Source organism: Oenanthe melanoleuca, chromosome 22 (genome assembly GCF_029582105.1).
Source record: "Oenanthe melanoleuca isolate GR-GAL-2019-014 chromosome 22, OMel1.0, whole genome shotgun sequence".
Classification (NCBI taxonomy): domain Eukaryota; kingdom Metazoa; phylum Chordata; class Aves; order Passeriformes; family Muscicapidae; genus Oenanthe; species Oenanthe melanoleuca.
Window position 1 is genome coordinate 168,857 of NC_079355.1, and position 27,852 is coordinate 196,708.

Sequence of the window (27,852 nt, forward strand, 5' to 3'; positions counted from 1 at the left end):
GTGGGCCCATCACCCCCAACCCCAGAGCTGGGTCTTGCCTCGAATAGCACAAGCCCAGGCTTGTGAGGATCTCCAGCTGGCTGCCAGCATATTGATGGTGGGATGAGATCTCGCTTGAAGAATTGTAAGGTAACTGGAGCAGAGTGAGTAATTCTCGCCCAAGAGCATCTCCTTTTCCGATGCGCTGAGTAGCCAGGAGTGGTTTGTGCCTCCTCCCAATTCATTCATCAGGGGACACCCACCCTTGTGGGAATCTGGTTTTTTATTCAGTGCCTGGATGGGACCATTGGGGTATATTTGGAGCTTATGGGGCATATGGACCCTTTCTGTTGCCCAGTTTGTGCATTGTTCTGTGTGAACTCCAAATGCAGCAGTTGGGCTGTCTCCCTTCTGCAAGGTGCTGCAAGGTGCTGCCTGTGGGAACAGGGATGGCATTCCATGGAAGAGTGTGGATGTAGCCAAAACTGAACTCACCCAGTGCCAGCGCTGGGATTGTCCAAGGAGATCCTGCCTGCCTTGGGGGCTGCTTGGGGCACCTTGATGGCCCTGTCCATGCTGCATGTTCGTGGTCTGTGATCTCTGCAGCAGAACTTGGTCTTGGCACCAAGGAGTTGAAATGTCTCTTGCTTGGTCCTGTCTGTTTGAAAAGGTCTCAGTTCTGTGCAGAGAGGCTGTTGAATCCTGTGTCCTCTTGCAGGATGTGTCAGGGATCATCAAGATGCCCAGATTCTTCAGGAGGCTGCTGTAACAGCTTTTTCACTGTCCTCAGCCTCCCTGGCCTCCTCCCAGCTCCCTTCTGGGATGCCATTCACAGGCATGCCATGAGCCCTTCTCCTCCAGCTCTTATCCTGTACTGATTATTTTGCCTTAAAACCCATCCTAGTTCTGCTTCCCTCATCCTGCCTTGTGCTCTTATTCATGTAGCCTCTTCATTATGTCACTTGCACTCCAGCAGCCCCAGAACTCCCCTCAGCAGCATTCAGAGACCACTCTGCCTTCTGCCTCCTGTTCCGTGGAGCTCCTGCAACTGGAGCCCAACCTGACACCAGCATGTTTCTTGTCTCATCCTTTGGCACACACGTGTGCATGGCAGCAGAATCCAGCTGGCATTGTTCACAGTGGAGTGCTTTGCTGACATGGGGTGGGGGCCTGTCCATACCTCCTGCTCAGGATTTTGTCCCAGGATCGTGCCCCTGCCTGTGGCATGCCACACGGTACCCTGGTCCTGGGTGTCATCCCTGTGCTCTCCCTTCTCCGTCACACCCGCTCGCTTGTGGAAAGCGAGATTAAAATAACCTCGCTGTTTTTAGCAATCCCCACTGGGTGTTGTGCACAACTCCTTTTGGTATTATTTTCCTTGTGGGGGATTTTTCTCCCATTCCTTCTCTTCCTCTCAGCCTTTGTTTTCCACGCTTGGGTTTTTGTCAGCAAGTCCTGCCTTGAATGTTTATTACAGTCTTGGCTTGTCTTCCTGTGAGCCATGAGGCAGAGGGGATGCAATTCAGGGGTGCTCAGCCTTGCCCTCCTGTACGGATGAGAATGGTATTGCTGCCTCTTCTGTCCCTCTAAACACCTCCCGATGGCTTTTGAGGTGACTTTGGCTGCTGTGGTTCCGACAGAAAAGCAGGCAGGTGGTCATTGTCTTCCCAAGACCTTCTTACACCCCTTGGCAGCATCCCTCCAGGTCGGACAAGGTATTTGGCATCAGAGTGGAAACCTTGTGCTACCGTGAAGCCCAGCACCAACAGTGAGGGGTTGTGACCTTCCAAGTAGGGTATGGAGATGGGACATGATGCTGTGTTCTTGCCAGTGACACCTGTCACCTGCTGGAGGGTCTCTCCTGCTGAGTGTCCCATTGTTCCTGCAGCAGTCCTTGCAATACATCATTACCCTGGTGCTTTTCCAGGGAATAGCCCATTCTGGCATGGCTGAGAGCTCATATCTTGGACACTGGCTGTGGGAAGCGAGTACTTCAGTGTGAGGACAGTGCCAGATTCACATACAGCATTGGGGTATGCCTCCCTCTCCTGAGGCCACTGTTGCAGAGGCTGTTCATGCCTCCCTGTGCACCCCAAAAACTCAGCTAGGCTTTTATCCCATTGGGACCCACCAAGCAGAGCTGAAGTCTGGCTGCGAGCGTGGGCACACTGCAGGGACCTCATCCTTCCTCAGTGGCTTTCAGCATACCTGGGGCCCTGGGGGGCCAGCCAGAGCTGTTGGCTGGAAAGCTGAGCGTCAGTGTCAAGTGCAAGCAAAGCTTTGCCTTGTCTCAAAGTGAGAAATACAATCAGGTCAGGGTTTGTCCTTGTGGAAGAAGCCATGCTCCCTCCTGGAGCCCCCCAGTTTCTGGAGCTCTCCCCAGCAGTGCCTGCAGCCTCATGGGGGCCTGTCAGCTGAGTGCCAGAGCCTCTTCCATGGACAGGTGGGTCGGTGAGGACTGGTGTGTGTGTGGAATCACTCAGAGACCGCCATGGCCTCTCAGCTCTCCCTTATCTCCACCTTTGGGCACCCAAAGTGTTTGTGAGGGGAACCAGCTGCACATCCATCACCACTGGCTCTCATAACCCACACACTCAGCCAAGCAGGGGTTGGATCCACAGAGGACACTGGCAGAAACTGAACAGCAAAATGGCCAGTGTCTGTGTCCCCCATGTTGGAGGTAGGACCTGTCTGCAGCAAGTCCTCCAGCACTGCCTTGAACCACAAAACTGCAAATTCATGTGAATAGAGTGACCTTTGCCCTGACCCATGGGCGTTTCATTTTAGAAATTAAGTGAGACTCTTGGAGCGAGTCTCACTTTGACGGCTTTCCCTTTGGAATAAAGAGGGATAAACAGATCACCCCAGGCAGGCTGCAGAGGTGTACAGATGGTGGCAAGGTGCCAGTGAAGGAAAGGGGTTTGGTAGGGAAGGGAGGGGAGATGGGTTTCCATCCCAGATGCTCCGGGGTGGGTTTTCCATCCCCCAGTGGTCTGGGATGGAGTTGGGGTGATGCCTGAATTCCAGTACTTGTCCGTCCCTCTCCCAGCCGGCTGGTTCTGGTAGGGATATACCAAGCCATGCATGCTTCACAGCAGTGCCATGGGAGCGTGGCTTGTGCTGGAGCCCTCACTAGGGAAGCTCACACCTTGCCAGCAGCACCACAGGGCCATCCCTCATGTTCCAAACCTGGGGAGCCTGAAGGCGATCCTGCTCCAAGAGTGGGACAGCCGGGTCTGCTGCCCCTCCGCTTTGCTTTCTGTCTCAGGGTTACGTTCTGGGGGCTCCTCCACTCCCCCACCTGCCCACCCAGGGTTGGGAAGCCCAGGAGCAAACCCTCGGTGGCTCTCCCTCCCCTCCAAAGTGGAAGTGCAATTAAAAAGAGAACAAGCATGCCTGTCTAGCTGGAAAAACTAATGCCTTCCCCAAGCTGGAATATTTTACTGGCTCTGCTCTCCCAGAAGGATTAAACCCCAGCCACCCCCTCCTGTATTAATTGGTTCCTTTTCTTCATACCACAGAGAAGCTTGGCTCCGTAGCAGGAATGGCTGTCCATGTTCTCCCCTCCGGAACTATTGAGCTTCCAGGGAGGTTTGAGCAAATTGTATTGTCTGCCTTTATTGATGATTTTGCAGAGGCCGACGAATGCCATAAATCTGTCCTGCTGCTGGGATTAGTGCTAAAATAACATGGGAGGAAGCAGCCCACTCTTCCTGGAAAAACCAAAAGCCCGTTGGAGTTACCGTTGCAGGATGCCCCATGCTGGCCCTGCTGGCCAGCTGGCTCTGTTCAAGGCACTGCCATCAGGGACGCCTGTGACTACAGCTGGTGGCTTTTCCCAGTTCCCCATGGATGTTGGCTGGAGCAAGGAGATATCCCATCTCGGTGTCCATCCCTCGGGGCTGCTGCTGAGCTGCAGTGCCATGGGCAGCAGGTGCTAGCAGTCAGCAGGGGTGGCACACAGCAGCAGGTGATTTCCTTGCCTCTTTTGCCACCCATGCTGCAGCCCACCGAGCCAGTGCCAGGGGAGCTGAGGCCAAGGTTCCTTCTAGGTTAGGGAAGGGCAGGATGGCTGCACTACCACACTTGGAGCCTTGGCCCCACACCCCACCAGACACAGCCTCCTCATCAGACAGTCCTGGGCTTTGCCACTGCTGCTGTGGCAGCCATGTGGCCCCGAGCCAGTGTCACCCCTAGGCAGGCGCTTCTGGGGACGCTGGTCCTGCCTTTGAGCCATAGCATAGGCTGAGATTTCATCCGTGGGGCCTGAGCTGGGGCTGTAGGGGCCCACAGCAAGGTTGTGCAAAGCCTTTGGCTGCTGAGGGAGGGAAGCACAAGCATCCCTCCCCTTCTGCCAGCTGTGAGCCTGGATCGGTATGAACTTGACTTCCACTCATGGGCAAGCCCCATGCTGCTGTCAGCCAAAGCCATGGAGCTGTGAGGTGAGCAGGGGTACCACACTCTGAGCAGGACAGGGACTCCTCTCCCCATTTGCTGACCCACATCTTGTCCCTAGATCAACCTGAACAAGGGGGACGAGTACTGGTGGAACGCCATCCTGGAGGGCGAGGAGCAGATCGACATTGACAAGATCAACAAGGAGCGCTCCATGGCTACAGTGGATGAGGAGGAGCATGCTGTGCTTGACCGCCTCACCTTCGACTACCACCAGAAGCTGCAGGGCAAGCCCCAGAGCCATGAGCTGGTAGGTGCTGGCTACCCTGTGCTGCCGGCCCAGCCTGGCCCTTCCACCTGCCCTTCAAGGATCTTTTCCCCAGGAAAAGGGGCCCCATGGCTCTGCTCTGTCTCAGAGCTCCTCTTCACAGTGTCCCCCCACATTAACATTTGGGGGGTGTGAGGTTCTGCCGATTGCTCTTTTGCCATGCACTCCTGTGTTCCCTTTGCTTGGCAAGTGCCTGTAAGCCCAGACCCCCTGTTCCAGGCACGGGCCCCGCATCACTGTGCCTCTCTCCCAAGCTGGCCCTGCTTACCGCATGGGTATGGCTCAGCCTGACCCAGGAGCTGCCTGGTGCTGCCCTGGGTGCTCTCTGCCCTTTCCCAGGCAGTGAGGCGGAGCACAGAAGTGGTGTGTGCCCTTGGCAATTACTACTGCCAGCCAGGGAGGAGGGGGCCTGCTGCCACACCCCTTCCCATGGGCCAGGTGGCCACGCAGCCCCAAGGCCTGTGGGATGAGCTGCAGGGGGAGCAAGGGGTGTGGGGAACAGCGTGGCATCACCTCGGGCTGACGGAAGCCTGCGGCCTGTTTGCAGAAGGTGCATGAGATGTTAAAGAAGGGCTGGGACACCGAGGGCTCGCCATTCCGCGGCCAGAAATTCGACCCCTCCATGTTCAACATCTCCCCTGGCGCCGTCCAGTTTTGACAGTGGCAAAAACAACTGAAAAATAAAGCAGGGAGAGGAGACCTCCCTGCCCCTGGATGCCCACCAGGACCCTCGCTCCCAGCGCCAGTGCCCGAGACTCCCTGATCCACGCTGCCGGCGCCCGTCCGTGCTGCGTGGGGACGCCTGAGGAAGCGGCAGATTTACATCCTGTCACCACGGCAACCTGGGCACCAGGACCCCTCTCCTCCCCTTCCCTCCCCTGCCCTCCCCTCACCTCGAGCTGCCGACGCTCCATGTTTTTCTGGAATAGAGGGAGCGCACTGGGACGCGTTGGGTGACATAATTATTATTTTTGGTGGATGAGAATACTGCTTTTGGGGTTTCAGGGGATGCAGAGCCCTCCCTGCCCCGGCACTGGGCAGCTTTGTCCCTCACAGGTGGAGATGGGTGCTGGGTATGGGCAGTGGGGGTGGGGAAGCCTGCCCCTGCCTGCCTCTGCCAGCACCCTGCCCGCCCGGCACCCCCAGATCCTCTCGCCAACCCCACTCCAGGGTATCCCAAGGGGGCTGTGCTGCCCCTGGCCTCTACCCAGCTCCGGGGGAGGCTTCCTCCTGGCTTCCTCCTCCTTCACCTCCTCACTGGTGGGTTGTCAGAACACCCAGGAGTTGGCAGAGACCACAGCCATCCCCTGGGGTTTGCTCCCCCTTGGTCAGGGAGCAGCGGGGGTGCTCCCCACAGCACTGGTGTTTGTGGGGGGCTACAGGCCCACCCTCGGAGCTGGCAGCTGGGCAGGAGCCTCAGCAACATACGGGTTTCCCTGGCATGGTACGTGGGGGTCTGAGAGTGGGGGCTACCTGGGAGAGGGGGCCCCACCTAGGCCCAGCCTGGCTCTCACAGCTTGCCACCAGTCCTCCACCCTGGGGTGTGGGCTGGGGGTCCCCAGCCATCGCCTTGTCCGGTTCCCCACCCCACCCCCGGTTTGCAATAAACACGTCTCACCGTGGGGCCTGTGAGTGAGTCGGTGCCTCCCCTGGGGAGATGAGTGTGCCCAATTCGCCACCATCACCTTGCTTATGGGACAAGGACAGGGACGCTGGCGGGATGCCTGGGGTGTCTGTCTGCCGGCGTGGGCTCCAGACACCGGGGTGCATCCTGGGGTAGATACGGGATTCTTGGGAGAGAGTGGAATTTGGGGGTCCTTCAGGGTGTGGATGGATCCCTGAGGGTGGAGGCAGTGAATTTTGAGATCCCTGGGAGGGGCTATAGGATATCTAGGGTACTCTGAGGAGGGCTGGATTTAGGGGCTACCCGGGCGTGGGGATGTTGGAATGTGGGATTCCGGAGGGAGCTGGATTTTGGGGTCCTTGAGGTGGGGGGGTGGATATGGGATCCCCAAAACTGGCTAGGTTTCATGTGGTGGGTGCTTTGGGGACACCACCCCCGCGGTGTCACCCACCCCGCTCCCCTGTCCCCCAGCGGCAGTGCCGACATCTCCCGGTGCTGATGCGCACACCGGGCCCGCGGCCCCCGGCCCCCGCCGCCCACGGTCCCCATGGCAACAGCAGCGCCCGCCGCCCACCCGCCCACCCTCGGGGGGAGCGCCCCGTGTCCCGGCCCTGCGGCTGCCGCTGCCCTCGAGGGCGGCGGTTCGTGTGCACCCCGCATTATGCTGCTGACGCTGGGGGGCTGCAAGGTGCCCTTGGGGGAAGCGGGAGAGTGATTTTATCCCGCCCCGACCTCTCCCGGGTGTTTTGCTTAGGGAGGGGTTGGAGCCTGGAAGGGTTGTTTGGGGTGACATTGGTGCGGGAGGAGGGAGCTCAGTATTGGGGGAATAGGGGGGATTCCCCGAGAGGGAAGGCAGGACATGGATGTGGGGTCTTTGAGCAGGTTATCTGGGTATTGGGGCCTTTTAGGGGGAGAATGTGGGGTGCAGGTTTGGGGTCCTTTGCGCGGGGTTGTGAGATTCTTGGGAGGGGTCTGGATGCGAGTCCTGTTGCGGGGGGTGCGGATGTGAGTCTAGATTTGGGGTCCTGTGGGGAATCCGTCACAGGGAGTCCGGACACGGGGCTATTTAGGGGGGGAGTCCCGGGAAGGGGCGTCTGGATATGGGGCCTTTGGGGGTGGGGGCTTGGTATCCCACTCCCGGGGGTAATTTGGGATAAAGGGGTGCCGGGGTTGGGGCGTCTGCTTATGGGGCCCGTGTGGAGACAAGGGGGATCCCCCCGGCGTGCGGGGGCAGGTCCGAGGTGGGGGTGCCCCGCGGAGGGGGCTGGGGGGATCCCGGGCGGGGGGGCGGCGGGGGCTGTCCCGGGCTGGAGCCTCCCCCGGCCCGGCGCCTCCCCCCGCCCCCCGCGCCGGGCGGAGCCGGAGCCGAGCGGAGCCGGTGCCGGGGCGGCTCATTGCGGCGCGGCGCGGCGGCAGCATGGCCACCACCGTGCCCTGCACCCGCTTCACCGACGAGTACCAGCTCTACGAGGAGATCGGCAAGTAAGGGCGGCGGCCCCGGCCCCGGCCCCGGCCCCGGTCCTGGTCCCGGTCCCGGTCCCGGTCCCGGTCCCGGGGCGCGGCGGGGGCGGGGGGCGCTGCCCGGGGCTCGGGAAGCCGCTCGGTGCAGACGTGACGCATCCCCCCCCCCGCTCCTATCCCCCGGGATGGGACACCCGGGACCGGCCCCCCCCGCCCCCCCGGGACCGGCCCCCCCCCCCCCAGCCCACCCCCCCGGGACCGGCCCTGCCCAGCTCCCCCCCCCGGTACTGCCCTCCCCCCGGTATTGGCCCTGCCCCCCCACTGGCCCCCACCCCTTATACCGCCCCCCTCCCGGGGCCTTCCAGCCCTCCCCGGCGGCCCGGACCCCTCAGCTCCTCTGGCCCCCCCTCCCCACAGCCCCCCAGTCCCTGCAGCCCATGGACCCTCACCTTTAGACTCCCCTGATCTGTTCTCATCCCCCCAGTCCTGCTCACCCCAGACCCCTCCTCCATCCCTCCAGATCCCCTGCAGTCCCCCATCGCCTGTCCCTAGAGACCCCCCACTCAGTCCTTGTAGCTGCCCTTGACCCTATGGACACTCCATCCTTACAGACCCCCCAATTCCTCATCAACACCCCCAGTTTTCAGAGATTCCCCCAGCACTCCTAATCCTGCCCCTGGCTCCTGCAGATCCTCTCAGTCCTTAAAGCCCCCTTGCTCCAATAGAACCCCCATTCTCACAGACACCCCCCCCAAAGATCCTACAAACCCCCACCCCCTCTAGTCCTTATAGCCCCCCCGGTCCCTTCCCAACCTTCCACCCCCCTCAATCCTGATAGACTGCCCCCTCCCTAGTCCTTACAGCCCCCCCGTAGACACCCCCCATTATCCAGACCATCCTTGAGCATTTATAGGCACCTGCTCCTTTTGGACCTCCTCCCCTTTCAGGACCCCCTTGCCCCTCACCCTGATGGATTTCCCCATCCCTCCAGCTCCCCCCCCGCCATTTCCATAGACCCTCTCCGATCTCTGCAGACCCCCCCATCCCTCTCTCCTTTGGTCCTTTTAGACCATACTCCCCCCATCCCCTATTAGACCCCTTTTGGGCCTTATATAACTCCCAAATCCACTCCCCCTTCGGGTCCGTATAGACTTCAGCCCTCCTGGGCCCCCCGGGCCTTAAAGACTCCCAGGTTCCCTCTGCCGGCCTCAATCCTTCCGAGCCGCCCAGCTGCACCCCCTGCATCGTGACCCCCTCGGGTGGGTTGTGGGGAGCTGAAGAGGACCTTTCAGGGGGGGTTCATTTGCCCCAGGGCCACGGGGGTTTCAGTTCCCCCCCATCCACGGGCAGGGATTGGCCGGGAGTAAAATGAGGGGAGGGGGGAGGGAGTCAGGCCTTTTGTGAGGGGGCTGCACCCCCACCGCCCTAGACCGCGGGAGCATTTTGCAGGGATGGCTGTAGTCCCTTCGGGGGTACCAGCAGGGGGAACATGGTGCGGATCGGGGGCTGTTCTCTCGGTCTGCCCAATATCCAGCCCATCCTGGTTGCCATGGCAACGTGGTCCTGTTTCCCCCTTCCCATCTTCCAGTGTAGCCTGCCAGCCATCACGCATGTGTGCCCCCTCGCCAGGCTGGGGGATATTCCTCTCGCCGCAGGGAAACTGAGGCATGGCTCGCGCCATTACAGTGTGCCCCCCCTCAGGGGCTGCCACCACCATGTCCCCTGTCCTGGGGGCCACATGGGGAGGGGTCAGGGCCCTGGGAACCTCCGCTTTTCCCCTGGTGGTGAGAGGATCCCCGTTCTTCTGGCCAGCATGGGGCCCTTGGTGCCTGAGGACATGGGGACATGGGGCGGTGGCGGGGGACAGCCGGGCCCTGCGCCCTCCCCAGGGCACACGTCCCACACAGCACCCTCTCCACGGCAGGACTGGGGTGCTGCTGGTCTCAGCCGTGTCCCCAGCCTGTTATGGGGATCTCCTCTGTGTGCCCTGACGCTGCCTTGACCCACTAATGGAGGGGCCTGTCGGGCAGGCAAGAGGCAGGGGATGTGCAGGGACGTGGGTCCTGGAAGGGGGACAGGTGCTGATGTCACTTGAAGGGGCTGCAGGTGCTTCTGCCTGGCATGGGCACCACCATGCTTTTCTTATCTCTGTCCCTGTCCCGGTGGTGTTGGTGACTGCCAGCTTCCTATAGTCACAGCTGGGTCCTGTGCCTGCTGTCACCACTGTCACCACCACTACCATCATCACCATCCCCGCCACCACCACGGCCACTGCTGCCATCCGGGCCACCCACTGTTCCCATGGCAACGAGCTGCGGGTGCTGGATCCTTCCCGCGACCCCCCCATCCCCCGGTGATGCGTGGCACCGAGTTCCCCCTCCTGCCTCCTTCCCCCAGCCACCCTCTGGTGCCCCCCCAGTGCACCCAGAGCAGGGTCCTCCCTCCCCACCCCGTGTTGGGGTTCACCCCCGTGCTGCTGAGTCACTGTGGGCGCAGCCCCCTGACCTCGGGTGCTGAGTCATGGGTGGGAGCCCCCCCGCCCGCCCCCCGGGTGCTTCGGGGCGTGCTGAGCCTGTCCCTCCCCAGGGGAGCTTTCTCGGTCGTCCGGCGCTGCGTCAAGCTCTGCACTGGCCATGAGTACGCTGCTAAGATCATCAATACCAAAAAGCTCTCAGCCAGAGGTAGGACCAGGAGCCCCGGGACTCCCCGAGAAGCCCCTGGCACCTGAGGGGGTGGCTCCCAGACATCTTTGGTACCTGTGATAACCCCTGGTGGCCACGACACCGATGGCAGTTTGTGACCCCAGTGGTGCTGGCAACACCGGGTGCTGGTGGGGGGTGAATGCTCCAGGGGGTGGGGTCTGGCCCTGCCTGTCCCCGTTATCCCCCCTGCTGCCTCCCACGGGGCCCGTCAGGACATCATCTGTCCCTGAGGGGTGTCCTGCAGGTACACAGGTGTAAGCAGATGGGGAGGGAGGGGGGCGGGTGTGCTTGCACAGGTGTGAGCTCTGAGCTGCCTGTGCACAGGTGTGTGCAGTGTGTACGTGGGGGTGTGTGTGACAGTGGGTGTGTGCACATGAGCAGTGGAGGTACCTGAGTGTGTGCACAGGTGTGTGCAGTGTGTACGTGGGGGTGTGTGTGACAGTGGGTGTGTGCACATGAGCAGTGGAGGTACCTGAGTGTGTGCACAGATGTGTGTTCATGGTGCTTGCTCATATGTGTGTTCATGGTGTGTGTGCACATGTGTGTGGGTGTTCACCCACTTGTGAGCAGGGGGTGCCTGAGTGTATCTGCAGATGTGTGTGTGTGTGTGTGCACCCAGGTGTGAGCAGAGTGTGTCAGCAGGGCTGCGGGTGTGCACACATCCACAGTGTCTGTGTGTGTGTGTGTGTGTGGTTACACATGAAGGTGGGCACTGCTGGGTGTGCACATCTGAGACCAGAGTGGGTGCCTGTGGGGTGGAGTGTGCTCAGCAGTGGGGGTGTACAGGTGTTTGCAGGTGTGGGATGTGTGACAGTGTGCAGAGGTGTAGATGTTTTGGATGTGCATCTGGATGGGAGGCAGCATAGAGTGGCACAGGGTGTGTGTGTGTTCTGTGTGTGCACAGGTGAGTGTGTCTGTGGCTCTAGCTGCACAGGTGTGAGCTATGAGTGGAGCAGTGCACTGTGTGTGAACTGTGTGTGAGCTGTGTGCACATCTGTGCACGTGTCTGTGCGTTCCTGTGTGCAGACACATCCAGAGGGCAGCTGCACTCTGCTACACGTGTGCACTCATACAGTGGCTGTTGCAGGCACACGTCATGTCAAGTCACACACAGCTGCACAGATGTGCATACCTGCACCTACTTGCACGCACAGGGGTACAGCTGCACACTCCACATCACATACAAACACAGGTACACTGATGCACACAGGTGTGTACACCTGTGCACACAAGTACAGCCATGGAGCTGTATGGCTGCACACATAGGTACACAAGGTACAGCCACACCCACGTGTGTGCACAGCTGCGGGACACGGATAGCCCTGCACACCCATCACACCTGTACAGCTCACACCTCTGTATCCACACACAGGTGCAGCCACAGGTGCTTGCTCACGTGCACACCCGTCTGTTCGTGTGGACAGGCATGCACAGCCTCACTCGTGGGCCCACACAGGAACATGCACACCTGTGCACACCTGTATCCACACGCACACCCAACCCACCTGTGCACACTCGCACTTGTGCACGCCCAGACACACGTGCCCAAGCCCCCAGCCCTGCCCCAGTACCTGCACACCCCACAGAGCCACACGCACCCCACGGGCACCTGCGGCTGCGCTCGCTGGGGCGGGCTGGGGACAGGAGATGGGGCGGGGGCCAGGGCAGGTGTCCCCTGACCGCTGCCCCCACAGACCACCAGAAGCTGGAGCGCGAGGCGCGCATCTGCCGGCTGCTCAAGCACTCCAACATCGGTGAGTGGCCGCGACACCGGGGCTCAGCACTGCGCGCCGGCTGGGACGCCCCGAGTGACACCCTGGGGATATGCTGGGTGTCCCTTGGGGATCCCATCCTGGGTCCCTCTGGGTGCCACCTGTGGGACGCTGGGTGTGGGTGCGTGGGCTGCATGTGACACAGACACACGTGGGTGCCTGGGGGAGGGGGCCAGGGGGCGTGTGGGGGCTGAGACTGAGCCTGTCCCTGTCCCCGTCTGGTCCCCACAGTGCGGCTCCACGACAGCATCTCTGAGGAGGGGTTTCATTACCTCGTCTTTGACCTGTGAGTGTGGCAGGAGGCTCCCTGAGCTTCAGGAGGGGCCTAGGGGGTCCTGGGGGCTCCCAGGGGTCTCAAGGTGACGTGCTGCCTGGCTGTGTTTCAGGGTGACAGGTGGTGAGCTCTTTGAGGACATAGTGGCGCGGGAGTACTACAGTGAGGCTGATGCCAGGTGAGCCTTCACCTCCCCGTGCACCCCCTAAAGCCCTGGACACCCCCAGCCACTGGGAGGCCTGCAGGGATGGGGCAGCTCCAGCGAGGCAGGCAGGGGGCACCCCCTCGGCCCCCGTGTTATTAACCCCTCCACTGGCTCCATCCTGCTGCTGGGTGGGGTGGGGACCCCCATATTCCACTTCCCACTCCATGCTCCCCCCTCTGCTGCTGAGTCCTGGCACTATCATGACCTGTGCTGGGGGGCTGGTGGCAAGTGGGGGGCCCCCAGGGCCCCTTGTGTGCTGTCCCAGCCCGCCAGTGCCCTGTGTGCCGCCGTGTGCCCCTCCCCGTGGTCTCTGGGCTTTCACAACATTGTTTCTCCCCCTCTCTCGTTCCCCCCATCTCCGCCCCCCTCCTCCCCTCGTCCCTGTCCCCTCGTGCCCCTCACCTCTTCCATCCATTCCCCCCACCCCTCTGTCCCTCTCGTCTCCCATCACACGTTGCTCGGCTCTGTGTGTGTCCGTGTGTCCATCTGTGTGTCCGTGCGTCCCACCGCTGCCCTCTGCTCGCTGCCCCCCCAGCCCTTGCCCTCTGTTTTGCCTCCTACACCCGTCCTTGCCCCTGAAATGCCCCTTACCCTCCCGTCCCCCTCTCCTGCCTCTTTCTCCCACCCCTTTCCCCCAGCCTGTCCCCACACCCTGACCCCACTTCTTACCTCCCACCCCTTTACCTCATCCCACCCCGCAAACTGCCCCCCACTCTCACCTCCTTTACCTCATCCTGCCCCAGTCTCCCGCCCCCTTCCCCTCCATCCTGCACCCCTTCACCCCTTCACCCCATCCCGCCCCCCTCCCACACCCTTTGCCCTATCCTGCCCCCATATCCTGCCCCCTCTCCCGCCCCTAACCCTCCATCCCGCCCCCCCGCCCCTGCCCCCCGTTCTGTTTTGCAGTCACTGTGTCCATGAGCTCTTTGCCCGCGTTCCTCCCACCCATCACTTTGCCCCTGAGCAGAGGGAGCCGCAGGTCAGTATCTGGGGGGGGCCGGGGGGGCCATTTCCCCCTCGCTGCCCCCACCCACGCTGCCCCCGCTTCCCGGCCCCCGCTCCACTCGGCAGGACCCTGCTGTGGGGCTTTCTCCTCACTCTTTTTTCTCCCTGACCCCCCTTTTTTGCCCCCCCTCAGAGGGAGGTTGCCCCCCTTAATGCCCCTGCTCCCCCAGCTAGGTGGGGCCCCCCTTCACCCCCATTTCAGGCTCTCATCCCCTCGCTCTTTCCCTCTTTCTTTCTTGTCTCGTCTCCATCCACCCCTCTGCCCCTCCCCATCCCCTGTTCCCCCCTTCCCCCGTGAGTCCTGTCTGGGGGATCCCAGTGTCTGGGCGGCAGCAGGGATAGGGGGGCTCCCCTGGGGGACAGGGGTGGGCACAAAAGCACCACTGGGATGACCCCCATGGCTCTGTGCCAAGGCTGGAGCTCACCTGGTAGGTGCTGAGGGGGTCACACCCTCCGGCAGTGACCTTCAGCCAGTGACCAGCCCCAGGCTGACCCCAAGTAGTGACCCCCCAAGGGATGATTTCACAGGTGTGACCCCTAGTCAGAACCCCCTTGAAGTGACAACCCTGGGATGTACCCCAGAGGTGACCCCCAAGGGATGCTCCCCAAGGGGTGACCCCCAGACAGTGATATGCTCCCTGGATGATCCCTGGGTCGTCCTTGAGACTTGGGTTGGAAGGAACCAGGTGCTCCCAGGGCTGATGTTCCCCAGGAAGGAGTGACAGCCTCAAGATGATCCCCCCCTCAGGCAGTGACATCCCCATAGGTGTCCCCTAGGCAAAGGCCCACCCCAGGTGGACTCTCCCCAGCAGTAACCCCTCTGGGTGAGCTCCCCAGATGATGATCCCTCAGGAGTCCCCCTGGGGATGATGCCCCAGGGCTGAGCCCCCTGGCAGGGGTACAGAGGAGGTGCCATGCACAGCACCCACAAATCCCAGGTCACTACTGATTTTTTCAGTTGCCCCTGGGTGCAGTGGAGCCCCAGCAGTGGGACAGGGGCTGGTTTGGAGGTGCAGTGATGGACAGGGGGTGTGGGAGGTGGGGGAGCAGCGTACCTCTGACCCCCCTCCCATTTGCACGCAGCCACTGCATCCAGCAGATCCTGGAGGCTGTCCTGCACTGTCACCAGATGGGGGTGGTCCACAGGGACCTCAAGGTAAGTGTGTTCCCACAAGCCCCTCAGCCCCTGCCCAGTCCTTGGGGTGCCCACAACCTGGGCGTGCTCCTGGCCCATGGGCTCTGGGGAGTCACTGAGCTCTGGATGGGCTCGGGGCATCCCCTCAGCTCTGAGCACTCCCATCTGCCGCTTCCTGGGATGTGTCCCAGTTGTGGCACAGTTCTGCAGCCCCCCAGCTGCCATTGCCCCAGGGGGAGTGCACTGGTGGGGATGGGGGCGTGGGGGTGGGAGCAGCTGGAGCCTGGCTGGGGGGTCAGGGCAGGACACGGGGGTGGCGGGTGGGACATGGAGGGCTGGTGGGACTGGGGGGGATGCTGGGATGAGGACACTGAGACAGGATGACCTGGGCTGGCTGTGGGGCTGTGCCATGGAGCACCCATGGCCACAGCCCGGCTGGGAACCGGCTGATGGGCAGCGGGTCGGTGGCAGCGGTAACTTCCCTCTGCCTGCCCCATCCCTCCTCTGTGTCCCCACCCGTGTCTGTGCCCGGTGCTGTGCGTGCCTGGCGCTGCCTGTGCCCGGTGACTGCGCAGCCGGAGAACCTGCTCCTGGCCAGCAAGTGCAAAGGGGCAGCAGTGAAGCTGGCGGACTTTGGGCTCGCCATCGAGGTGCAGGGGGATCAGCAGGCCTGGTTCGGTGGGTACTGCTGCCCCCAGTCCCCCAGCCCAGCCCAGCCCAGCCCAAAACAGCCCAGCCCCAGCCCCAGCCCCAGCCCCAGCCCCAGCCCAGCCCAGCCCAGCCCAGCCCAGCCCAGCCCCAGCCCCAGCCCAGCCCAGCCCAGCCCAGCCCCAGCCCCAGCCCAACCCAGCCCAGCCCCAGCCCAGCCCAGCCCAGCCCAGCCCCAGCCCAGCCCAGCCCAGCCCAGCCCAGCCCAGCCCCAGCCCAGCCCAGCCCCAGCCCAGCCCAACCCAGCCCCAGCCCCAGCCCCAGCCCAGCCCAGCCCCAGCCCAGCCCCAGCCCAGCCCCAGCCCCAGCCCAGCCCAGCCCAACCCAGCCCCAGCCCAGCCCCAGCCCAGCCCCAGCCCCAGCCCAGCCCCAGCCCAGCCCCAGCCCCAGCCCAGCCCAGCCCAGCCCAGCCCAGCCCCAGCCCAGAACAGCCCAGCCCAGCCCCAGCCCAGCCCAGCCCCAGCCCAGCCCCAGCCCCAGCCCAGCCCCAGCCCCAGCCCCAGCCCCAGCCCAGCCCAGCCCCAGCCCAGCCCAGCCCCTCCCACTGTGTCCTGCTCTCCGTGCCCCTGCTGGGTCTGCTGTGTCCCTCCATGTCCGCTGAGTCCCTGCTCCCTTCCTGCTGCATCTACCCCACGCCCATGTCCCAGTCCTGTGCCCTGCACTGTGTCCTGTCCTTGTCCCCTCCCGTTGTGGCTCACCTGTCCCTCCTCACCCATCTCTGTCTCTGTCCCAGGATTTGCAGGCACCCCTGGCTATCTGTCCCCCGAGGTCCTGCGCAAAGAGGCCTACGGCAAACCGGTGGACATCTGGGCATGCGGTGAGAGCCAGTCCCTGCCCAGTCCCTGCCCAATCTCTGCCTTAATCCCTGCCCAGCTCCTGCCCAATCCCATCTTAATCTCTGCCCCATCTCTGTCCGAACTGATCATTCTGATCCCATCCCACTTCCATTTTGGCACTTCCCGGCTCCATTCTAGTCTTATCCCATTCCCATCCTAGTCTCACCCTCTTTCCCATCCCATTTCTATGCTCGTCTCAGTTCCTGCTCTGGCTCAGACCCCATCCTGGGGCCACACTGTGCCATGTACCCGGCAGTGCCACACTGTCCCCTGTCTGTGCCATCCTGGTCGTGTTGGCAGTAACTGCTTTGTCACGGGCACATTGCAGGGCCGGAGGGAGCCGGGGTGGTTTGGGGTCCCTGCACTCCCCTAACCCCGCTCTCCCTGGCTCAGGGGTCATCCTGTACATCCTGCTGGTGGGCTACCCGCCGTTCTGGGACGAGGACCAGCACAAGCTCTACCAACAAATCAAGGCTGGGGCCTACGATGTAAGTCCCGGTGCCAGGACCCCCCGGCTGCAGCGCTGCCCCGGAGCCTTCTGAGGGACGCTGCAGCTGATCCTCAGCAGAGCCTGGGGCGGCTTCGGCCGTGTCTTGGGTGGCTGGCTGGAGATGCGCAGGGATGTGGGGCTGCCCCTCCACAGCTGCCACCCCCGTGTCCCTGTGCTCCCCCAGTTCCCTTCACCTGAGTGGGACACAGTCACCCCCGAAGCGAAAAACCTCATCAATCAGATGCTGACCATCAACCCCGCCAAGCGCATCACAGCCCACGAGGCCCTCAAGCACCCGTGGGTCTGCGTAAGTGCCGCGTGCCCCGGGCGCGTCTCCCTGGCCGGGCACCGCTGGCCCTGGTGCTGACCCCGCTGTCCCCCGCAGCAACGTTCCACCGTGGCCTCCATGATGCACAGGCAGGAGACAGTGGAGTGCTTGAAAAAGTTCAATGCCCGGAGGAAGCTCAAGGTGAGGGGGCTGGTGGGGAAGGCGTGGGCTGGGGACAGTGCTCACCCTGCCAGCATCACCCTGCCTCTCCCCGGGGCTCTCGTGGGACCCCTGCCCTGCCTTCTGTGGGACCCTCCCCTGCCCGCTGTGGGACCCCTGCCCTGCCCTGCACACTCTGGCAGTACCTGGTACACTATGTTCCCACCCCAGCACCCATCAGGGCCTTGCCGTGCCTTTCCATGGGGCACACTCCCTTCCCACTCTGGTGCTCTGCTGCAGGCTTTGGTCCCATCCCAGGGACACACAGTGCGTCACGGTCCCGCCGTGTCCCTGCCCAGTATCTTGCCCCATGCCGTGGCTCTAGCCTGCCCCCACCCAGCTGCACCCCCGAGTCTGCACCTTCTATCCCACTGCCTGGTCCCCTGGCTCCATCCTGTACCACCCCCATCCCGTCGCCCCATTTCTCGCCCCGTGCCCCAGGGCCCCTCCTGCCCTGTCCCCGGCTCACGCTGCCCTTTCCGCAGGGTGCCATCCTCACCACCATGTTGGCCACCAGGAACTTTTCAGGTAAGGGGGGGCTCCCACTGGCCGGGGGGGCCGGGGGCCGCAGCCCCCCCTCCATAGCCCCCCCCGGGCCGGTGCCCCCCTCTCTCTATCTCGCTGTCTTTCTCTCTTTCTCCCCTCCCTTCCTTAACCCCCTCACCCATTTTTTCCCCATCGGTGAGGACGGGGCATGTGGTAGCCACGGTGGGTGCAGGACCCGGCCCCCGCCCCACGCACACAGCAGCAGGTAGCGCCCGGTCCCCGTGTGTCCCCCCCCACTGCGGTGGCTGGCGGGGGGGCGACACGGGGAGGGGGACGGAGCAGCACCAGGCCTGAGGCCAGGCTGATGGGCACCCCAGGAGCTCGTGTTGGGGGGGGGAAGGTGGGGTCCCGGCTGCAGCCCCTGCCCGCCCCTCCTAACAGGAGCTCTGCTCCCTCTCTCTCTCTCCCGCGGCCCGCAGTGGGCAGACAGACCACCGCTCCTCCCACCATGTCGGCGGCCGCTGCCGGGGCCCCCCTGGGGCTGGTGGAACAAGGTAGACGCGTCCGCAAAGGGCCCCCGGCCCCCCGGCCCCGCTCGGTCTCTGTGTGTCCCCAGATCCTCCATCCCCGTGTCGCCCTCTCCTCCAACCATCCTCTTCCCTGCCTCCCCCCTCCCCAGCGGGTTTCGGGCACCTCCTCGGAAACCGGAGCGCATGCATGGCCCCGGCACGGCCCCGCAGCCCCGCTGGCACCAGGGAATGCCGCTGTCCCCGCTGTCCCCGCTGTCCCCGCAGCTGCCCGGGGGTCTCTGCAGCAGCCCCCAGCCCCAGGGCGGGGCTGCTGAGTGCTCGGCCCCGGGCCGCTGGTTCCCGGAGGGGACGCGCTGTGCCATCCCCAGGGCGCCCGTCTGGGTCACCACGAGGAGCTGGGGCGGGGGGATAATTCTGGGGTGTGTCCCCCCTCCGCTGCCCCCCTCCTGCACACGGGGGGCGCACCGTGCATGGCAGGGGGCGCACGGCTGCATGTCCCGTGTCCCCGTGCCCCCCTGCGTCCCACCCCGCATGTGCCCCCTCGCATGTGTCCCCCGGCAGCGCCCCGCCAGCCTGCGCTTCCCCCCGGCTTCTGAGAGCTGCAGCCGGTGTTTGTGAGCCGCGAAACACTCGGCGGGTCTTAAACCATCCCCACACGAAGGGCTACCGCTGGGGTCCCCCTCCCGCCCCCACTTTGGCTCTGGTTTAAACCCCCACCTCTCAGCGCCCGCCCGCTTTCAGAGGAGGGACCGGGACCCTTGGGGACAGCGTGCTAGGGACTCCTGAGGAGACGTAGGTCCACGGGGGAGGGATGTGTGGCTCATCTCCTCCTCCCCGCCCCTTCCTTTGGTGCTGATGGGCGCCACTCTGCTGTCACTGGACTTGTCACCGCACATCCCCCCTCAGCTTGTGATGGAGCCAGGGGAGGGGTCCCTCAGTGTGGAGGAATGACAAGGATGCTCGAGGTGACTGCCCTCCACACTCCACAACCACCTGTGCCCCACCATGTCCCCATCACCCCCTGTTCCCCCACTGGCCAGAGGTCATGGTAGCAGTGACAGATGCTCATACCCGTGCCTATCCTTGTCCCCCTCCAGGGAGACAGGGGGGCACAGGCAGCTGTCCCCACGCCCTGTACTCAACTCATCTTTTTTATGTTCTTTTTTTATGTTTTCCCCTTTTTCCTCCTTTCCCCCCTCTCCGTTTCTCTCTTGCCCCCGTCCCCACTCCTCTCTCTTGCTTTCCTCTCTGCATTTCTCCAAGGTAAGCCAGTCCTGCCTGCCCAGTGCAGGGGCCACCAGGATGGGGACCCCCTCAGGTTGGGGGCACCTCCTTCCCCCAGTCTGAGGACCCACTGAGTTTGGGGACCTTTCCCTCTAGAATGGGGACACCCTGCCTGGATGGGGATCTCCACAGGTTGAGGACATCCCTTCCAGGATGGGAACCTCCCCCAAGGCTGGGGACCCCCCTGAGTTTGGGAACCTCCCGCTAGGACTGGGACACCCACCAGGATGGGGATGGCCCCACAAGGTTGGGGAAAGCCCTCCCTGGGTGGGGACAGTCTCTTCCCCCAGGATGGGGACCTTCCTGAGGTTGGGGACCCCTTCAGGTTGGGGACACCCTCCCAGCATGGAGAACCTCCCCAAAATGGGGATTCCTTAGGGTGGGGACACCCCACCCAGCATGGGGACTCCCTCCAGTAAGGGAACATCCCCAGGATGGGGACACCCCTCCCAGCGTGGGGTTACCTCTCAAAATGGAGACCCCCTTAGAATGGGGACCCCCCTCCCAGCGTGGGGACCACCCCTCCAAAACGGGAACATCCCCCAGGATGGGGACACCCATATGTTCCCCCTCTTGGACACCGGGGCGGCAGGTGCTGCCGGCGCCCAGGGTGGGGTCAGGTGGTGGGAAGGGCCGGGTTTGGGGTGTCCCTTGTGCAGGGGGGAGCACTGACACTGTCTCCTCCCGCAGCAGCTAAGAGCTTACTGAACAAGAAGGCGGATGGCGTGAAGGTGAGGGCCGGGGGGCCGGGAGAAGCGGGGATGGCTGCTCCCCCCACGCCACTGAGCCCCTTCCGTCTCTCCCTCCAGCCCCAGACCAACAGCACCAAAGGCAGCGCGGGCGTCACCAGCCCCAAGGGGACTCTCCCGCCCACCGCTCTGGTAGGTGCCCCCTGCCCTGCGCCCCCAGACCCCCATCCCATTGGATCCATCCCACCAGCCCATCCAGCACCGTGCGCGCCCCTGACCAGCCGTTCCTGGGCTCGCTGGGGGGGGGTCCCGAGGATGGAAAGGAGTGTGCAGGACAGGGGCACAGGGTGACCCCGCTGCACAGACAAGGTGGGTGAAGGGTGCGGGCATGTGGACAGCCCCGCGTCTCCCTCAGCCGTGGGGACAGTGACACGGGTGCAGGACACAGTCATGCGGGTGTCCCACCATAGGGACAAGGTAGGTCCAGGACACAGAGATGTACCTGCCATGGGGACAGCAAGGTGGGTGCAGGAGATGGGCATGAGGATGTCCTGTGACATGGGGACCAAGGTGGGTACAAGACATGAGTGTGGGGGTGCCCCACCACGAGAACAAAGTGGGTGCAGGGTACAAACATCAATGCCCCATAATGGGGACAAGCCACAGGCAGGAGGATCCTGGTGGCACAGATGGCGAGGTGGGTGAAGGGCTGGGGGACAGGGACACCCTGCAATGCCAGTGGCAAGGCAGGTGCAGGGCCACAAGGGTGGGGCTGCTGTGACCTCGCAGGTGAGGTTAGTGCAGGATCCAGACACAGGACTGCCCAGCTGGCACAGGGAGTGTGGGACACAAGAAAGGTGTGGCTGTCTGGAACAGCAGGTGCAGTTTGGGGGTTCTCTGGCAATGCCAGCAGCAGGGTAGGTGCAGGGATGCCCGTTGTGACCTTTATGGCACAGGGGTGCAGCACGAGGGCATGGTCATGGTACCATGAGGGCAGGATACAGGCAGGGTGATGCCCAGCAGGCACAGAGTGCTGTGCACTGGGAAGGGAGTGCAGGATATGGGGAAAGCGGTGCCTGCTCCACACAGTGAGGGTGGGATGCAGGCAGCAGGAAGCTGTGGATACTGAGTGCTCGAGAGGTGGGCACCAGGATGGTCAGGATCCAGACACAGGGACCATTGGGATGCCAGCCAAGGGATGCTTGGGACAGTTGGGAGGCAGACACAGGGGTGGTGTGGGTGCAAGCTGAGGGCAGTGCTCAGGATGCAGGCAGCAGGATGGTTGGGATTCAGGCACAGGGATGCCTGGGATGCTCAGTTGCCAGGTGAGTGGAGCCCCTGGGCACCGGGATGCAGGACAGGGGCACGGAGCTGCCCCCAGCCCAGCTCACCTTTTTGGCCTCACTGCGTCTCTCCCCCGGCTCTGCCCACCTTTTTCCCTCCTTTCTTCCCTCTCCATGTCTGTGAATTAAACCATTTGGCTGTGCTGGACTAATGACTCTCTGCTTCTCTCCCCCCTCTCTATCCCCTTCCCAAATCTGGTCTGGGTCTCTCCTCGCCCCTGTCCACGTGCTGCTCTCGTCCCCCCTCGTTGTCCCCTCCGGGCTCTCGCTTCCCCCACCCCCGCGTCTGTCTGTGTCCCTTCTCCCGTAGGAGCCTCAAACTACTGTAATTCATAACCCCGCGGACGGCACCAAGGTACCGCCCCTGCTTTCCGCCTCATCCTCCCCCAGCATCAGCCATGTCGCGGGGGGGTGCCCTGGACGAGCAGTGCGCACGGGCGCGGTGACAGCGCGGTGACAGCGCGGTCCCCTGCGGCGTCCGGCGGCCTTGGGGTCCTGCCGAGCCCTGGCCGGGCTTGTCCCCCCTCCCCACCCCCGGGGCCAGGTCTGACCCCCTGTTTGTGTCTCCTCCCCACCGCCGCCGTGAGCAGGAGTCCTCCGACAGCACCAACACCACCATTGAGGACGAGGACACCAAAGGTGACGGGCGCAGGGGGCGGCAGGGTGCACTGGGAGGGAGCTGGGGTGCACTGGGGTCCTGCTAGGTTGCATTGGGTTGCGCTGGAATGGCACTGGGATGCACTGGGAGGGTCTTGCAGTGTACTGGGATGGCTCTAGGATGGCATCAGTATGCATTGGGGTGCACTGGAATGGTACTGGGAAGAACCGGGATGGCTTCAGGATGCACTGGGACGGCACTGTGATGGACAGTTGTGGAATGCACTATGATGGCACTAGGATGCATTGGGAGTGTGCTAGAATGCACTGGGCTGGAGCTGGGATGTGCTGAGATGACACTAAGAGGCACTGGGGTGCACTGGAATGGCACTGGGATGGCACTGGCATTTGGTTCGCTGAGATGCACTGGAGCAGCACTGAAATACACTGGGATGAAGCTGGGGTGGCACAAGGATGCATTGGGGTGCACTGGAATGGCACTAGAATACCCTGGGACAGTGATGGAATGCACTGGGATGGCACTGGAATGCACTGGGATGGCACAAGGATGCATTGGGGCAGCACTGGGAGTGTGCTGGATGGAATGCATTGGAATAGAGCTGGGATGCATTGGGTTGGCACTAGGATGCCTTGGATTACACTGGAATTGCATTGGGGTGGAACTGGCGTGGCACCAAGATGCAGTTGGTGCACTGTGATGTGCTGGAGCAGCACTGGAATGCACTGGGTGGAATTTGAGATGGCACAGGATGCCTTGGGATGGCACTGGGATAGCGCTGGGAGTCACTGGGGTACACTGGAATGGCACAGGGTTGGCACCAGGATTCACTGGGGTTGCACTGGGACATCTCTGGGATGCACTGGGAGTGTTCACATCCACTGGAATGGATCAGGGGTGTGCTAGGCTGGAGCTGAGCTGACATTAGGATTCATTGAGATGGCACCAGGATGCACTGGGAGCATGCTGGGATGCACTGGGAGGGTACCAGGATGTGTTGGGTGCACTTGGATGAAAATGGAATAGATTTGGACATGCTGGAATGGCAACTGGAGTTCATTGAAAAGGCACTGGGGTGGCACCAGGATGCACTGCAATGATACTGGGACATGGTGGGATGTTACCAAGAGGTGCTCTGGGTAGAACTGGGCTGTGCTGGGATGTATTGGGATGCCCTGGAATAGCAGTGAGACACAGTACGTTGGCGCTGAGAGGTAGTGAGAAGTCACTGACACAAACTGGAGTGTATTGTTACACTCTGGAATAGTACTGGGTCGTACTGGGAAGGAAATGGGCTGTGTTGGAATGCACAGAAGTGTCACCAAGATGCACTAGGAGGGCATGGGAGGGACATTGAGATGCACTGGGACAAACTGGGATATAGAGGAGTGGCACTGAGGTTGTTGGAACATGTTAGCAAGACAAAAGAATGGACTGGGAAGCACTGGGATACAGTAGAATGGTACTAAGATTAATTGAGATGCACTGGAGTGGCAGTGGGATGCACTGGATAGAAGTGGGGTATACTGGAATGCACTAGAATGGTACTGGGATACACTGGGAAGCAGTAGAATGGTACTGTGATGCACTGGAGTGGTACTGGGACGTATTGGGATACACTAGAATTACACTGGGATACAGGAGATTGGCACAGAGATGCAGTGAGACATTACTGGGATGCACCAGGGCAAACTGGAGTGTATGGGATGCTCTGGAATAACACTAGGAGATACTGGGATGGAACTGAGCTCTTTTGGAATGCACTGAAGTGGCACTGGGTTGCACTAGGATGAAACTGAGGTGACTGAGATGGCATCAGGATGAAATGAGTCATTGGGATATAGTGGGATGGGCTACACTGGAATGATACTGGACCACACTGCAATTGCACAGGCACGCGCTGGAATTCAGCAGCATGATGCTGGGATGCACTGGGATGGAACTGGGGTGAACTGGAACATACTAGAAGGGCACTGGGACACAGTAGGTTGGCACTGGGTTGCATTGAAATGCAGTGGGGTGGCCCCGAGATGTACTGGTGTAAACTGGGGTATATTGGGATGCCATGGAATAGTATTGGAACACCCTGGGATGTGACTGAGATGGAATGGCACTAGAGTGTACTGGGCTGTCACAGTAGGGTTGCACTGGGATGGAACTGGGGTATACTGGAATGCACTGGGAAGCAATAGGATGGCACTGGGATGCATCAGAGGACACTGGAGCAGCTCTGGGATGCACTAGGATTGCACTGGGATGTATTGGGGTGCACTCGCATGGAACTGGGAGAGTACTGGGATGCACTGGAATGGAACTGAAACAGTGGGATGGCACTGGGAAACACTGGTATGGAACTGGCTGGTTTGGGATGTGCTAGAATGGCACTGGGATATACTGGGACTTGCAGGAGGAGTGCTGGGATGCACTTGGAACTACTGGAACATGCTGAGCAGGCACTGGGATGCTTGAGCATGCTGGGAGGGCACTGGGATGGCACTGGGACATGCAGGGGTGGCACTGGGCTAGCAAGGAGACATGCTGAGAGGATTGTGCGGATACTGGTGTGGCAGAGCTGTGGGGGTCCTGGGAGCACAGGGATCCCTCTCTGTCCCCAAGGGGTGTTTGTCTGTCCCCGTGGTTTCTGTGTCTGTCCTCAAGGTCCCCGTGTCTGTCCATGTGGTCTGTCTGTCTGCCCTCATGGTCGGTCTGTCCCCAAGCTCCCTGTGTTTGTCCCCACAGTCCATCTCCATGGTCTGTCTGTCTGCCCCCAAGGTTTTTCTGCCCACAAGGTCTGTCTGTCTGTCCCTGTGTCTGTCCCCATGCCTCCCCTTCATGTCTCATGTACATGCCAACATCCCGTCCATCCACCCCGGCGCCGCCGGGGGCTGGGGCAGTGCTGGTGACAGTGACGTGCCCTCAGCCCGCAAGCAGGAGATCATCAAGATCACGGAGCAGCTCATCGAGGCCGTCAACAACGGCGACTTCGAGGCCTACGCGTGAGTGGGGAGGGGCAGGGCGGGGCAGGGCGGGGCTGGGATGGGCGGGGCAGGGTGGGGCTGGGCGGGGCTGGGCGGGGCAGGGCTGGCTGGGGCGGGGCTGGGATGGGCGGGGCAGGGCTGGGCAGGGCTGGGCTGGGCGGGGCCACTCTCACCTGCTGCCTGCAGGAAGATCTGCGACCCGGGGCTCACCTCCTTTGAGCCCGAGGCACTGGGCAACCTGGTGGAGGGGATGGACTTCCACCGCTTCTACTTTGAGAACTGTGAGTACCCGACGTGCCTGTGCCACCTGCCCGCCCTGCCCTGCCCATCCTCTCCCTGTCCAGCCCCACTCGATCCATCCTGTCTCCCTGCCTTTCTCCTGCACTGTCCCATCTCTTGCCCACTGCCTGCCCATCCTGGTCACCTTGCCTGCCTGTCCCCAGCCCTCCCCTGCTGGGCCATCTGTCCGTTTGCACTGCCACCATCCCTCCCCTTCCCCTTCCTCACCCATCCCTGCCTCTGCCCCTTCCCCTGCCACCATCCCTGCCCCTTCCCCTTCCTCACCCATCCCTGCCCCTTCCTCACCCATCCCTGCCCCTGCCCCTTCCTCACCCATCCCTGCCCCATCCCTGCCCCTTCCTCACCCATCCCTGCCTCTGCCCCTTCCCCTGCCACCATCTCTGCCCCATCCCCTTCCTCACCCATCCCTGCCCCTTCCCCGCCCCGCTGACCTCGGCCGCCCCGCAGTGCTCTCCAAGAACAACAAGCCGATCCACACGACCATCCTGAACCCGCACGTGCACGTCATCGGGGAGGACGCCGCCTGCATCGCCTACATCCGCCTCACGCAGTACATCGACGCGCAGGGCCGGCCCCGCACCAGCCAGTCCGAGGAGACGCGCGTGTGGCACCGCCGCGACGGCAAGTGGCAGAACGTGCACTTCCACGGCTCGGGGGCGCCCGTCGCCCCGCTGCAGTGAAGGTGAGGGGCTGAGCGCCCGGGGGCGCCGGCAGCCCCGGCTGTGGCTCACCGCGCTGTCCCCACAGCTGGCGGTGGCTGTCCTGGTTCCAGCCCGATGGAGACGGCGATGGGAGCCGAGGCGGCAGCCGGAGCTGCGGCCCCCCAAGCACGCGTCCGCATGCCTGTCCCCCCTACCCTGGCCCCTGCTCCCCCCTCCAGTGCCTGTGTTTGCAGAAAACAAAAAGACAAAAAAAACAAAAAACAAAAAATCCCCAAAATGGAGAAGACAACAAAAAAAAGGAAAAAAAAAAAAAAAAAAAAGGGGGAAAGCCACCCCAATCCCCACCCCACCCACACCCCCAAACCCAACCCAGCCGCTCGGCCACAGGTGAGGGCGCTGGGGGGCTCAGCCCTCCCCCTTGGCCCGTCTCTGCTGGGGGGGAAGGGGGGTCCCGGCCCCCCTCCCGGCTGTGCTCGTGGCGTGTTGCTGTCGCTGGTGGTGGATGTTGTTCTTTGGGCTCCGCTTTGCTCTGTCCTGCCCCAGCCCCTGTACATAGAGAGAGCTATTTATTTTTGAATTCCCACGGGGGTTCCCAGCAACGGGGGGCTGCCGGGGGGTGAGTGAGGTGGGGGGGACACACACACTCTCCCCTCCACCCCAGTCCAGTGCCTCCCCTGGGAGTGCTGCCCGTGGGGGCCCAAGGCTGATCCTGGGCACTCCTGTGCAGGGAACACGGTGGGTGCCTTTGGGAGACTCCACCAGTCACCCCCCCGGGTTCCCCCCCTGCTGATCCCCACCCCAGCACCCCGTGTCACAGCTGCTGGTGCTGGCAGGTTTGGCAGGGGGGATGTGGGTGCCATGTCAGGGGGCAGAGGGCGGCTGGGGAGCGGTGGGGTTCGGGGCGGGGGGCTCAGGACGATCCAGCCAGCACTGACGCAGCATCGAAAGCACTTTAGACTAAGAGAATGGGTCTCTTAGGGGGCACAGGCTGCTCCGCCGGGGACCCCCAGCACAGGGGCACCGGCAGCACATCCTGCACCCCCCTCCCACGGCCAGCGCTCGGGGGGACCCACCACCCCAACCCCCGTCCCTGGGGAGGCATCACTCCACTCCCAGGCACTCCCCACGATTCCCCAGGGCATCCCCACCATGCTGAGGGCTGGTTTTGGCTGGGGGGAGGGGGCGGGACGGGCGGGGGATATTAATTATTTTTTAATTATTCTGATGATTTCTCTGCATGCCCTTTGCGCGGGAGCAACCCTCGGGCGCTAACGCTGTATGTTGAGGAGCTGAGCTGTTCCTGTCCCATGAATGCTGGTGGATCGTTGCCAAATTTTTCTCTTTCCTCCCCTTTTCTCTCATTCTTTTTCTGTCTCCCCCTCTCCAGCATATCCCCCCCATGCCCCTCCCCCAAAAACCCTTTGTCTTTTCTTTCTGAGCCTTGTAAGTGTAAAAGATGACTCTGATTTCGTTTTTGTCTCGGGAAAACTGCAAATAAATTATGAGGAAAAACCAATGATGATTAAAGTAAGAGGTGGAGAGGGAAGGCCAAGTGCATCCATC

At 62.4% G+C, this 27,852-nt stretch overlaps 2 protein-coding genes across 9 annotated transcripts in view; both read left to right on the plus strand.

Moving 5' to 3' along the window:
- Window positions 1-6,324, plus strand: part of NUDCD3 (NudC domain containing 3) — a 28,395-nt gene extending 22,071 nt beyond the window's left edge. The window contains exons 5-6 of the mRNA XM_056508764.1: window positions 4,496-4,684; window positions 5,250-6,324. Coding sequence (XP_056364739.1) covers window positions 4,496-4,684; window positions 5,250-5,360 — 300 coding nt within the window. The 3' untranslated portion in view covers window positions 5,361-6,324. The remainder of the gene's footprint in view (window positions 1-4,495; window positions 4,685-5,249) is intronic.
- A 1,347-nt stretch (window positions 6,325-7,671) lies between these two features.
- Window positions 7,672-27,805, plus strand: CAMK2B (calcium/calmodulin dependent protein kinase II beta). Of its 8 annotated transcripts, XM_056508488.1 has the most exons (21): window positions 7,672-7,808; window positions 10,374-10,468; window positions 12,184-12,243; window positions 12,493-12,547; window positions 12,648-12,713; window positions 14,829-14,901; window positions 15,456-15,558; window positions 16,322-16,405; window positions 16,818-16,912; window positions 17,099-17,221; window positions 17,300-17,383; window positions 17,887-17,929; window positions 18,367-18,441; window positions 20,395-20,432; window positions 20,511-20,582; window positions 22,044-22,088; window positions 22,324-22,372; window positions 25,270-25,345; window positions 25,514-25,608; window positions 26,075-26,309; window positions 26,375-27,805. In XM_056508488.1, the coding sequence occupies exons 1-20, from the start codon at window positions 7,744-7,746 to the stop codon at window positions 26,305-26,307; spliced, it is 1,629 nt and encodes a 542-aa protein (XP_056364463.1). In that variant the 5' UTR covers window positions 7,672-7,743; the 3' UTR covers window positions 26,308-26,309; window positions 26,375-27,805. The 8 variants fall into 8 exon arrangements, with proteins under 8 accessions (XP_056364463.1, XP_056364465.1, XP_056364466.1 ...); XM_056508490.1 differs by lacking the exon at window positions 22,044-22,088; XM_056508491.1 differs by lacking the exon at window positions 18,367-18,441 and having other exon boundaries at window positions 7,679-7,808; window positions 20,392-20,432.
- The last annotated feature ends 47 nt before the right edge of the window (window positions 27,806-27,852 follow it).

Excerpts from the sequence above, each read along its gene's own strand:
- CAMK2B (XM_056508488.1), top strand. The coding sequence starts at position 7,744 with ATGGCCACCACCGTGCCCTGCACCCGCTTCACCGACGAGTACCAGCTC. Across the intron at positions 20,583-22,043 it reads CTCTCCCGCCCACCGCTCTG|GAGCCTCAAACTACTGTAAT; the intron begins GTAGGTGCCCCC and ends CTTCTCCCGTAG. Across the intron at positions 25,609-26,074 it reads CCGCTTCTACTTTGAGAACT|TGCTCTCCAAGAACAACAAG; the intron begins GTGAGTACCCGA and ends GCCGCCCCGCAG.